A 13,394-nucleotide genomic window follows, 5' to 3' on the forward strand; every position below is an offset into this window, starting at 1 on the left:
TCCAGCCCCTGCGCGCTCTGCATTTCTCAGGAGTCTTCCCTGGTATTTTCAGCCCCTGCTCTCTCTGCATTTCTCAGGAGTCTCCTCTGGTATTTCCAGCCCCTGCGCTCTCTCTGCATTTCTCAGGAGTCTCCTCTGGTATTTCCAGCCCCCGCGCTCTCTGCATTTCTCAGGAGTCTCCTCTGGTATTTCCAGCCCCTGCACTCTCTCTGCATTTCTCAGGAGTCTCCTGTGGTATTTTCAGCCCCGCGCTCTCTGCATTTCTCAGGAGCCTCCCCTGGTATTTTCAGCCCCGCGCTCTCTGCATTTCTCAGGAGCCTCCCCTGGTATTTTCAGCCCCCGCGCTCTCTGCATTTCTCAGGAGTCTCCCCTGGTATTTCCAGCCCCTGCGCTCTCTGCGTTTCTCAGGAGTCTCCTCTGGTATTTCCAGCCCCTGCGCTCTCTGCATTTCTCAGGAGTCTCCTGTGGTATTTTCAGCCCCGCGCTCTCTGCATTTCTCAGGAGCCTCCCCTGGTATTTCCAGCCCCTGCGCTCTCTGCATTTCTCAGGAGTCTCCTCTGGTATTTCCAGCCCCTGCACTCTCTCTGCATTTCTCAGGAGTCTCCTGTGGTATTTTCAGCCCCGCGCTCTCTCTGCATTTCTCAGGAGTCTCCTGTGGTATTTTCAGCCCCGCGCTCTCTGCATTTCTCAGGAGTCTCCTCTGGTATTTCCAGCTCCTGCGCTCTCTGCATTTCTCAGGAGCCTCCCCTGGTATTTTCAGCCCCTGCGCTCTCTGCATTTCTCAGGAGTCTCCTCTGGTATTTCCAGCCCCTGCGCTCTCTGCATTTCTCAGGAGTCTCATCTGATATTTTCAGCTCCTGCGCTCTCTGCATTTCTCAGGAGCCTCCCCTGGTATTTTCAGCCCCTGCGCTCTCTGCATTTCTCAGGAGTCTCCTCTGGTATTTCCAGCCCCTGCGCTCTCTGCATTTCTCAGGAGTCTCCTGTGGTATTTCCAGCCCCTGCGCTCTCTGCATTTCTCAGGAGTCTCCTCTGGTATTTCCAGCCCCTGCACTCTCTCTGCATTTCTCAGGAGTCTCCTGTGGTATTTTCAGCCCCGCGCTCTCTGCATTTTGCCGGAGTCTGAGGCAGTGAGTGGGGTGGAGTGTATTGGAGACCTATTTTGGTGGCTGAAGTTTGGGGAGGTGGGAGAAGACTAGGAGGAAGAGGGGTGTGAGGAGGAGCGGGTGGGGCGGGGGGTAGATGAGTGTGACTGGCTCAATAGATAGGGAAGGGGTGCGGGCAGTAGAAAGGGATGGGTGAGATAATGCTCCGAAGGTTTCCCCCACGTCCGCTCTGTACGCGGTGGGAGCCCTGGAACATGGGCGGGGCCTCCAGTGCCGGCGTGTTTGACGTCATCTTCCTGGGCCGGAAGCGGCGCGCGCGAGCTCTGAGCGACCCTTAGCCGGGGACAGGCGGGAGCTATGTTGCTGCTGCGGTCTCTGCAACGAGCTTGGACCCGGGACTGCGGGAGACGGGTGAGGCGCCGTTCGTGGCTCTTTATGTTCTCTAGCACTGTATGCGCGCTCTTATATACCGCCGTAATATTCACCGGCCCTGAACGTGCCCTGCTGGACTGTTTTAGTGTTACCCAGCACTGCATGCACCCTGCTATACATAGGACCCTACACCCCCCCCCCCCAGCACTGTACATACCCTGCTATACTGATTTAGTATTACCCAGCACTGCATGCACCCTGCTATACATAGGACCCTACACCCCCCCCCCCAGCACTGTACATACCCTGCTATACTGTTTTAATGTTACCCAGCACTGCATGCATTCTGCTATAGTGCTCTCTACACCCCCCCCAGCACTGTACATACCCTGCTATACTGTTTTAATGTTACCCAGCACTGCATGCATCCTGCTATAGTGCCCTCTACACCCCCCCCCCCAGCACTGTACATACCCTGCTATACTGTTTTAGTATTACCCAGCACTGCATGCACCCTGCTATACATAGGACCCTACACCCCCCCCCCCAGCACTGTACATACCCTGCTATACTGTTTTAATGTTACCCAGCACTGCATGCATCCTGCTATAGTGCCCTCTACACCCCCCCCCCCAGCACTGTACATACCCTGCTATACTGTTTTAGTATTACCCAGCACCGCATGCATTCTGCTATATATAGGACCCTACACCCCCCCCCCCCCCAGCACTGTACATACCCTGCTATACTGATTTAGGTTTACCCACCACTGCATGCACCCTGCTATAGTGCCCTCTACACCCCCCCAGCACTGTACATACCCTGCTATACTGATTTAGGTTTACCCAGCACTGCTATAGTGCTCTCTACCCTCCAGCACTGTACATACCCTGTTATACTGTTTTAGTATTACCCAGCACTGCATGCATCCTGCTTTAGTGCCCTATACCCCCCAGCACTGTACATACCCTGCTGTACTGTTTTAGTATTACCCAGCCCTGCATGCACCCTGCTATAGTGCCCTCTACCCCCCCAGCACTGTACATACTCTATTATACTGTTTTAGTATTACCCAGCAGTGCATGCATTCTGCTATATATAGGACCCTACACCCCCCCCCCAGCACTGTACATACCCTGCTATACTGATTTAGGTTTACCCAGCACTGCATGCACCCTGCTATAGTGCCCTCTACACCCCCCCAGCACTGTACATACCCTGCTATACTGATTTAGGTTTACCCAGCACTGCTATAGTGCTCTCTACCCTCCAGCACTGTACATACCCTGTTATACTGTTTTAGTATTACCCAGCACTGCATGCATCCTGCTTTAGTGCCCTATACCCCCCAGCACTGTACATACCCTGCTGTACTGTTTTAGTATTACCCAGCCCTGCATGCACCCTGCTATAGTGCCCTCTACCCCCCCAGCACTGTACATACCCTATTATACTGTTTTAGTATTACCCAGCAGTGCATGCATTCTGCTATATATAGGACCCTACACCCACCCCCAGCACTGTACATACCCTGCTATACTGATTTAGGTTTACCCAGCACTGCATGCACCCTGCTATAGTGCCCTCTACACCCCCCCCCCCAGCACTGTACGCACCCTGCTATACTGTTTTAGTATTACCCAGCACTGCATGCATTCTGCTATATATAGGACCCTACACCCCCCCCCCCCCCCAGCACTGTACATACCCTGCTATACTGATTTAGGTTTACCCAGCACTGCATGCACCCTGCTATAGTGCCTTCTACACCCCCCCCAGCACTGTACATACCCTGCTATACTGTTTTAGTATTACCCAGCACTGCATGCATTCTGCTATATATAGGACCCTACACCCCCCCCCCAGCACTGTACATACCCTGCTGTACTGTTTTAGTATTACCCAGCACTGCATGCACCCTGCTATAGTGCGCTCTACCCTCCAGCACTGTACATACCCTGCTATACTGTTTTAGTATTACCCAGCACTGCATGCATTCTGCTATATATAGGACCCTACACCCCCCCCCCCCAGCACTGTACATACCCTGCTGTACTGTTTTAGTATTACCCAGCACTGCATGCACCCTGCTATAGTGTGCTCTACCCTCCAGCACTGTACATACCCAGCTATACTGTTTTAGTATTACCCAGCACTGTATTCATCCTGCTATATATAGGGCCCTATACCCCCCTCCCAGCACTGTACATACCCTGCTGTACTGTTTTAGTATTACCCAGCACTGCATGCATCCTGCTATATATAGGGCCCTATACCCCCCCTCTCAGCACTGTACATACCCTGCTGTACTGTTTTAGTATTACCCAGCACTGCATGCATCCTGCTATATATAGGGCCCTATATGCCCCCCAGCACTGTACATACCCTGCTATACTGTTTTAGTATTACCCAGCACTGTATTCATCCTGCTATAGTGCCCTATACCCCCCAGCACTGTACATACCCTGCTATACTGTTTTAGTAATACCCAGCACTGCATTCAACCTGCTATGGTGCCCTATATGCCGCAGCCTGATACGCCCCTTGTGTTACTGTCCTATAGTCACTGTACACACCTTGTGTTACTGTCCTATAGTCACTGTACGCACCTTGCTATAGCATACTACAGACATGCCTTTGCTATGTGCCCCCTGTTCTAGCGCTGTGTGTCTTCACCCTGATTTCTTCTTTGTCCCCAGATCAGTCCACACGAGTGGATTTTTCTTCCCAGCCAGCAGATGGAGACAGATCACAAAAGCTTTGTTGTACTGTGGTTCTTAAGCAGTTTGCAGTTACTCCGTATTCTCAGTCTCCAACAGATGCTTGAGGAGAAAAACCCTGAATTCTAGTTAGGAGATACTGAGAAGGCTAAACTGCTTGTTGGCCCTGTTTAAGGACCATCCCCCTGGTAGAGTAGAGGCTAGCAGGGGGTCAGTGACCCTCGGATGGCTTCAGCCCTGGGGCCTCAGGGTACACTGGATAGGCAGTGGTCTGGCTCCCTGGGTGTGGTCTGCCCCTCTCTTCCGCCTTTGGTTCTGGAAGATGGCCTCAAGGAAGGCAGGGCTGCAGTAGCTCATAGGCAGGGATAGCAAGTCTGCAGCGAGTCCTGCCCCGGGTGGATGGCGTGCAAGCACAGTGGAAGCGGTGTGCAGTAGTTTGGCCTGTCCGTGGGGGGGAGGGGGGGCACAGCACGATGTGGAGTGTGAGCACCCGCTGACCACGGGGAAGGCTCGTGGGATCGTGAAAGGCGAAGCTGCGAGCCTCCGGGATAAGCTCCCAGTGCATGGGCGGTGGGGAGGGCGACTCGGAGTTCGCTGGCACCGCAGCCGCAGGATAAAGTCTGCGGCTGAAAGACCAGAGTCCGGCGCTTTGTGCGGTGTGGGAACGGTGGGCGTTTTGTCCGCTGTTCCCGAGGAGCAGAGAGCGCCGGCTGATCGGGCCTTCTTCCTCTCCCGCTGGGAATGATGATAGTTCCTGGGAGAAGAGTCTGAGGAGGCAGATGGCTCCCGTTTATGGGTTTTTTTGGGGTCCAGCCTGATGAGGGTGAACCAGTTTTTTTCTCTCTTGAATTTGTGCTATCAAGGCCTAAGGCCTTTCCGTTCCAGGAAAGAAGCAGAAGGGAAATCTTCTCGTCCTAGAGAGAGGCCCCTCCTCCCTCTAAGGTGTGAAAGGTGGCTCCTTTGGGGAGGGGGGGTGGGGTACAGAGGTTCTTGGCCGTTCGGGATACTCCTCTCACCAGAGTGTTTTCACTCTTCTGGTTCTCCTTCCCCTGCTCGTTTAAGGATGGAGGAGATAGTTATGGTTCCTATTGTTAAACGGGGGGCCCTGACTTTTAAAGTCTGGGAAACCGATAAGCGGGGGGACCTGTACAGCGCGTCTAATGCTCTGCCGTGAGCTCGCTGGTCTTTTCCTGCCGTCGTTTCTCTGTTTCTGTGCTTGGATTATGTTTATGCCGAGGGACTGATGCAACTACCACGGCGCAGCAAAACGTTGGTTCTCTGTCTCCACCTGCTGGTCAGGGAGAAAAACCCCACTTGTCTGGACTGATCTGTGGCTTTAAAGGAACAGAAATTAGCAAGTAAGAACCGGTTTTTCTATTCTGCTCAAACCAACAGACACCAAGGCTTTTATTTAGGAAGGTTTTGGAATTACAAAAAAAAATTTTTTTTTTTTACCAAATTAGACAAAATGGTACATCTTGGAATATTTGTTTGGTTTGCCTGTGATTCAGACGTTTCCCCAAAACTTAAGGAGGAATGGGGGGGAGTGGTCACAGGGTACATCTTTCTTTATTTAAAACCTGACACCCCCCCCCCATGGTCAGTGACTTCCCTGACCTCTCTTCTCTGGGTACCAGCTCTAGCTGCACCGGACCAAGGAAAGAAGCAAGCGGACATTGCTGTGCGCCATGGGGGACATTTCTGACGTTGCGGGACCGGTCCGGTCCGAGGATCTCCGCAGCCCAGTTCCCTGCGAGCCGTGTCTGCGTGCGTTTTTATTTGCACGATGGGTAACGAATGTTGCAGTCGGCCCGGTAACTGCTCGGCACGCTCACCGTGTCCTCTCTGTGTTCTGCTCCTAGATCTTGTCAACTTTGTCCTCTGAGGGCGAGGCGGCGGCGCCTGTGGACCCGCTCGATGCAGCCCATCCCAGTGAGTTCCCTCTGACTGCCCTGCCTCCCACCCTCTCTCGTAACCCTCCCCCCCCCCCCCCAGGCCTGCAAGCATCGCCCAGGAGGAGGGGGATGATGGGGAGACGGGGGTTATTCCTGGAAACGTGTAGCTCGTTGTCCCTCAGAGAGCAAAAAAAAAAAAGTTATGGTGCATGTGCCCCACAAGAGACAGTGGTGTTGGCCATTAAACCAGGGTAGATGGGTGTGGCCACATCATGGGGGGGGGGGGGGGGGGGGATGATGATGTGGCCAGACATTGAGGGAGAAGCGCTGATTCGGGGACCTAGGCCAGACTCACAGATCTGGGGATGGGGAAGGAAGTTTTTCTCATTAGATTCACTGGGGGTTTTCCCCTCTCCCCTGCATTACCAGCTCGCCAGATGACAAACTTTTGTTTTGTTTTCCCTGCCCTCTCTTTCAAAGGTCTTCTAAAACCCCCCTTTTTTTTTTTTCCTGATGGAAGCGACTGCCTGGACTTTACTGGGCGTGTTCCCCTTTTTTTTTTTTGTGCATCCCGGAAAATATCTTTGTTGTTTAATGCTCATCGCCCTCTCTCTCTCTCTCCCGGCCTGTAACAGAAAAGCAGCTTGCGCGCGATCCCGTCGCTCCCGTCATCCAGGAATGCAGGATCCCGATCCCCTCGCACCTGACGGCCGGGCAGGCCTGGCTGGAGTCCCTCCTGCGCTATGAGGACGAGCGCCTGGGCCTGGTGGACCTGCACCCCGATGTCTTCACGCTGCCACCCAGGTAAGGAGCTCTCCAGGGTTTCAGGGAGGGGGTAACAGCCGCCCGCTTACGTCGCAGCCGGTGGTTCTGCAGCCGCCACGCGAGTCGGGCTTGATGGAAGCGGTGGCTGAGTTCAGAGGGGACCTGGAGTGGAGGGCAGAAGCTTCCTGCATGGATTTTAATTCTCTTAGATGGTTAGAAGTGCCAGGGCCGGGTCAGACTGACGAGCCCAGCGTCCTGTCTGCAGCAGTGCTCAGTCCAGGTCACGAGTTACCGGGCCGATCCCAGTGAGTAGAGTCCAGTTCCTCGTCTCTCGCTCCCAGGGATGCCAGGCTGTTAACTGTTTATGGATTTTTTTTTTTCCCTCCAAACCTTTTTTTAAATCCCCCGCTGTGCCAGATCCTGTGGCCACGCCCTCTGGCAACAAATTCTCCGGTTAGTTTTTTGTTTTGTTTTTTTTTAAATCTGCTTCCTGTTAAGTTTCACGGAGCATCTCCCGGTCTTAATAACGTAAGCAAATAACTGCCCCCCCCTGGCCTGTTACCCCCCACCTCCCACTCCTGATTGTGTAAACCTCTATCATATCCTCTCCCCTTCCCCCAAGCTGAGGAGCCATTGCGCCTGACGACGTCCCTGGCGTGCGGCGCAGTGTTAGGGGCACCGAGGAGGAGGAGGGGGTCCGTGCAAAGAGGATGCAGCGCGCGGGAGCTCTGGTGGACTTTTTTGGGGGTTGGTTTGCTTTTGCTTTGTAAATTCATTTTATGTTTTGCAAATTCTTCTGATTTCACCAGGATCGATGTTCTCCATCAAGTGATGGTCTGGCAGCGCAACTTCAAACGGATAGTAAGTATGAGGGGGGGGGGGGGGGAATCAAAGGCGTGGAAAGGAGACAGAGAGAGAGAGGGGGGAAAAAAAAGAGAAGCTTTGTAAATTGTTTTATTTAAAAGGATTAGTTCGAGGCAGAGGCATGCACGGGCCGCAGAAATCAAAGCAAAACGCGCCGACGAAATGACGCGCAAATCCGCTCTGCGATTCCTTCCCTCCTCAGGGGAAGGTAGGACCCCTGCAAACGCTGCCGTAGATAGATAAATAAGCTTTCAGTGCTTTCTTACAATGAGTTTTAAACGTGCCGGCGCTCGGAGCCGTTCAGGAAGAGAGTCCCAGACAATCAGCCCGGCTACGGAGAAGGCTGGCTCGCCCGCCAGCCTCACGGAGGACTCCTCTGATACGTTTTCATTAGCCCACCTTAGTAATCAGCTCTGTTTTTATTGGGATTTGACGTCCACGCGTTACGCGCAAGCCAGCGCTTCTCAGAGCGATTTGTCGTATCGGAGGTTCTTGCCCACGAACGCTGGCGAGGGAGGCGGCGTTGTAAAACGTAAGCTGGTGTAGGTTACGCCGAAACGTGCAAGGGGGACCCGTACACAGAGAGGGGCGAGGGAAATGTTAAAACGGGGGTCACAGAATACCAGTTCCGTGCCGCACTGCCGGTCCCGATCTGCCGAGGGCGGTGGGGGCAAATAGGACGAAAGCCTCCGATGACAGCAGCACGTGGACTCGACAGCGAGACGGAGCTGGTGAATTAGGGCACGCTGCCCTGTAAAAACCCCCTAAGCCGGGAGAAGACTGCTGTGCACCGGAACGGGCCCTCGGGAGGGCGGGGCCTGGCTGCTTTGGGGGGAGAGTCCCGTGTGGGGAGTGGCTGCTTGCATGTGAGCCTTGCAGGCCCGTGACTTGCAGCTTTTCCTGGTTCGTCTGTAAATCCCTTTTTTTCTTCTGTTTGTTTGCATGCCTGGGTCCTGCACGATGGCATTAGCATTCGAAGGCCAGGGTGTGTTTTTAATGATATATAGGGGGGGCAGAATGGGGACTTTATACGGAGGGAATAAAGACCGATTAAATTCTGCCCGCAGTCTGTCCGGTGCCCACCAGGTGGCGCCATTGCTCCACCAGCCACAGAATATATTTTATTTATTTATGAATTTTAATTACAATCAAGTAAATAAAAATTCAATTTTACATATATTCAATATTGACATTGAATATTCCTAGGAAACAGGATTTCATCAATATTATAGTCGTACATATCCCATGGAAAAAAAACAAACCCCATAACCTATAACCTCTTATTTTGTCCTATTTCCATGTTGGCAAACCAAATTGGGAGCATATTGAGCAAAGAAAAAACTGTATAACAAATATATATCCCTGAGATACAGAGGTATGCAGAGAGTACATTTTATCTACCTAGTATATGTATATCTTTTAAACACCTTGGAAACATAGAAATGAAGGCAGAAAAGGAGCTTCACTCAATCCTCTCCCCCCCCCCCGGGTTTTCCTCTCTCGTTTCAGAGCCACGCAAAAGTGAAGACGCGGGCAGAGGTGAGAGGAGGCGGCAGGAAGCCCTGGCCGCAGAAGGGGACCGGCAAGGCGCGGCACGGGAGCATCAGGTCCCCGATCTGGAGAGGCGGTGAGGTTTCTGCTGCGTGTGTGGTGGAGAGGGCAGGGGGGGCATCCGGGGGGGCCTGACGGTTGGCAAATCCGCTTTATCCGTGCCCGAGTCCTGATCCTCCTCCCCCCCCCCCCCCCCCCCCCCGGCTCTGCCGCCGACTCTCCGCGCGCGGCTCGGGTTTATCCCTCCGTGCCGGGGCGTTAGTAAGGTGGTTCCTTCCGCTCCAGGGAGGCGGTCGTGTGTGCCCGGGGGGGGGGGGGGGTGTGTGGCTCGGGTTTATCCCTCCGTGCCGGGGCGTTAGTAAGGTGGTTCCTTCCGCTCCAGGGAGGCGGTCGTGTGTGCCCGGGGGGGGGGGGGTGTGTGGCTCGGGTTTATCCCTCCGTGCCGGGGCGTTAGTAAGGTGGTTCCTTCCGCTCCAGGGAGGCGGTCGTGTGTGCCCGGGGGGGGGGGGGGGTGTGTGGCTCGGGTTTATCCCTCCGTGCCGGGGCGTTAGTAAGGTGGTTCCTTCCGCTCCAGGGAGGCGGTCGTGTGTGCCCGGGGGGGGGGGGGGGTGTGTGGCTCGGGTTTATCCCTCCGTGCCGGGGCGTTAGTAAGGTGGTTCCTTCCGCTCCAGGGAGGCGGTCGTGTGTGCCCCGGGGGGGGGGGGGTGTGTGGCTCGGGTTTATCCCTCCGTGCCGGGGCGTTAGTAAGGTGGTTCCTTCCGCTCCAGGGAGGCGGTCGTGTGTGCCCCGGGGGGGGGGGGGGGGTGTGGCTCGGGTTTATCCCTCCGTGCCGGGGCGTTAGTAAGGTGGTTCCTTCCGCTCCAGGGAGGCGGTCGTGTGTGCCCGGGGGGGGGGGGGGGGTGTGGCTCGGCGCAGATCCCGTGCGCCGGCTGCAGTTGCATTTCTCTTGTTCACACGCGTGCACGTCTGGTTTTCAGGAGGCGTCGCTCATGGGCCCAGGGGCCCCACCAGCTACTACTACATGCTCCCCATGAAGGTGCGAGCCCTGGGGCTGAAGGTGGCCCTCACCACTAAGCTGGCACAGGTAATGCATGGGGGCCGTCTCCCTGCCCAGCTGCACTAAGAGGAGAGACGGGGGGGGGGGGGGGGTGAATAGGATGCCGACATTTTATTTTATAATTTGTCTGTTTTTGTTCTTTCCGCTACGTTTGGGCTTTGGTTCTTAGTGGCACAGCAGGGATCGCTTTGTGCGTGTGAGGGTTGGATCCAGGGTGACCTCTTCCATCATCCCCTCCACCTATCCCAAAGCCAAATAGGACACGAGGAGGGGAGGGGGGAAGGCTGAGACCCCTCTCCCACCAGCCCTCTGCTTTTCCTGGCTTCTCCACCGCTTTCTCAGTGGCTCCAGCATTAGCCCGAGCTTTCAGGCTGAAACGATGTTGGATCACTCAAGGTTTACCAGGAGAGCCGAGAGGAAAGCGAGCTGGGGCGCTGAGGGGTATTCCAACCCCCCACACCCACACACGCTGCTCACAAACAGGATCCCTGTATCCCCTGCCTGCAAGATCTGGGCTAAGAGAAATATCCACCCCCTCCTCCCCCGGCTTTGATACAGCTTGAGAGGTGCTCGGGTGATAAAAAGCCGATTCCCGTCCTCGGGGTAGCATCGGATCGCGCCTCCCCTGCTGATGAGCGTCGCCTCGTTTTACTCCCTCAGGACGATCTGCATGTCGTCGACTCCTTGGCAGTTCCAACCCCAGACCCCCGGTATCTCCAGGACCTGGCCCGTTACCGGCACTGGGGGGATTCGGTGCTGATCGTGGGCATGTGAGTACGTCTAGGCACGGGAGGGTCAGGGGAGTGGTGTTGAGGCATTTAGTGTTCTTTAGGAGGAGCTAGGTATTGTTCAAAGCAAAATTATTATCTCCAAACCCTCCCCAACTTACCCAGGAGAGAGGCACTAGCACCCGCATAGAAATTAAAGCGTTGCCCTGGGATAGGAGCGGGTGCTACACGGTGTCACCTCCTCCCCGCCTGATCCGATCCGCTGCGTGATGCTCTTGATGGGGCCGGTTCCGAGCAGGTCGACCGGGGCCTGGCAGCCTCTCCTCCCTTGGGACTTTGCTCACCTGGCCTGCATCCTGTGCCTTTAGCTGTTAGCATGATAACCAGTATAACCTTTCTTAAGTTTATTAAGTTCATCCTCTGCCCCTGCCTATTTCACTTCCCAAGTTCACACGACCTTCTTTTATTGTAACTTTTTTGCTTCTTCCTCAATGTTAATGTTATAACCCCCTTGTTCCTTGTGAACCGATATATGATACGATCTGCATCGTGAATGTCGGTATAGAAAAAGAGATAGATAAATAAAATAAATGATTAAAATGGGCTTCTCATGGGGGCAGCCAGCAAAGGACTCTCTGTCCCCTCCCTGTGCTTTGTTCACAGAGAGATTTCTCACTCCCAGCCTCCCAGTAATTTTCTCCCTTGATGTTGTTTTTTTTGTCTCTGATTTTCATTGGTGGCGGGGGGATCCAACGGGCTCCCCTGTAGCAACGACGACTTTCCCGAGAACATCCTCCAGGCAACGGACGCCTTGAAAACCATCAACCTGATCCCTGCCGTAGGTACGAGGCCGCAGGTGGGAAGGGGAGGGCGACAAGACGAGCATGGGCGGGGGGGAGTGTGACCAGGCGGGCGGAGCGAGGCCCGTGAGGGGCGGCGGTCGCTTCTCGCGGCTTCCACGCAGCTCTCATAAACGTTCCGGCTCGGGTTCGTGGAAGCTGCCGATGTGTTTTTTGTTTTTCCTTCCCCCGCTCGTGGAACTGAAACTTCAGCGGGAGCTCTTGGGTTATGGAAACGGGGGGGGCGTTTGGAGGCTCATTCTGGTCAATGCACGTTTCTGGTGGTGGGGGGGGGGAATAAGCTGAGGGTGACAGAAGGCAGGAACAGGTCTGGAGAGGGCAGCTAGAGAAGTGCCGCGTCGGGCCAGGCGGTCTGAAGCCGGGCCCCCACCCTCCCTAACCTTTTGTGCGTGTCTCTTACCCAGGCCTGAACGTGTACAGCCTCCTGAAGCACCGGACCCTGGTGCTGACCCTGGACACCGTGCGCTTTCTGGAGGAGAAGCTGCTGTGGCAGGACACCCGATACAGCCCCCTGTACCCCCTCAGAATGCCGTACAGTGACTTCCCCTAGGCCTCCATAATATTCTGCCAAGTTTAAACAAACAGAACTGTCACCAAATTTATTTTATTTTTTTTTCTTGTTGCATTTTAAATTGTGTTTTTGCAATAAATAATAAACGTGGTTCGGTACCAGAAAATGTAGTATTGACTTGTGTCTCTTATGTCGGCTTTTAGCCATGGCTCGGGGGGTGGGGGGTACTGCCAGGCTGCCTTCAGAAAGAAACAGGGGGGGCCAGAGATGGCATTAACCCCGCCCCCCCCTGCAGGGGGACTGGATCCTGCCTCAGCCTCTGTTAGCTTTTCTCTGCTCCAGGAAACCTTTGCACTGTGGGCGATGGGGGCCGAGTCTGCAGCCGAGCACCAGGGGATTACCGGAGCGTAACCGGAAAATAAGACCTGGAGGGAGGCAAGGTTATTAGAGAGAGGGCTTCCTGCTTCCGCTTGCTGGAGGGCAGAGGAGGAGGAGGAGGAGGCCTATGCTCTGCATTGTGCCAACCCTGCCCCTTCCTCCTCCTCCTCCCACAGTGAGACGGGCACCGCCTGGGGGTGCAAGGAAATGCAGACCCCGCGCTGCCATGCACACACTTCAAGCCAGGGAAGCCGAGCCTTCCCTCCCTATCTTATATAAAGATCCTATATAAAGTACTCACCGTAATTCATAAATCCATTCACAATATCTCTCCTCTTCAATTATGTAACCAACTACGCCCTCACTCCTCCTCTAGACCCATCAGAGGAGCATATAAAGGCACACTCTATGTACCTTCAACAAAATCCTCGCATCATAAACGTGCCATATCTACAGCAGGCCCCATTCAATGGAATGCGCTCCCACCAGACATTCGGCTTGAGCTCTGCCACTCTTCATTCAAAAAAAAACTTAAAACCTGGCTCTTTAGCCAAGCTTTTCCAGGACCATGATCATCATTTTTTCCCCTC

General features: G+C 54.4%; 1 protein-coding gene across 2 annotated transcripts; it reads left to right on the forward strand.

Moving 5' to 3' along the window:
• The first annotated feature begins 1,364 nt into the window (after nucleotides 1-1,364).
• Nucleotides 1,365-12,596, forward strand: MRPL4 (mitochondrial ribosomal protein L4). Of its 2 annotated transcripts, none has more exons than XM_029585330.1 (9): nucleotides 1,365-1,514; nucleotides 6,058-6,127; nucleotides 6,726-6,894; nucleotides 7,665-7,716; nucleotides 9,229-9,346; nucleotides 10,248-10,354; nucleotides 10,988-11,097; nucleotides 11,824-11,897; nucleotides 12,320-12,596. In XM_029585330.1, the coding sequence occupies exons 1-9, from the start codon at nucleotides 1,461-1,463 to the stop codon at nucleotides 12,463-12,465; spliced, it is 900 nt and encodes a 299-aa protein (XP_029441190.1). In that variant the 5' UTR covers nucleotides 1,365-1,460; the 3' UTR covers nucleotides 12,466-12,596. The 2 variants fall into 2 exon arrangements, with proteins under 2 accessions (XP_029441190.1, XP_029441191.1); XM_029585331.1 differs by having other exon boundaries at nucleotides 10,248-10,306.
• Nucleotides 12,597-13,394: the final 798 nt, after the last annotated feature.

This window comes from Rhinatrema bivittatum, chromosome 19, assembly GCF_901001135.1.
Source record: "Rhinatrema bivittatum chromosome 19, aRhiBiv1.1, whole genome shotgun sequence".
NCBI classification, from domain to species: domain Eukaryota; kingdom Metazoa; phylum Chordata; class Amphibia; order Gymnophiona; family Rhinatrematidae; genus Rhinatrema; species Rhinatrema bivittatum.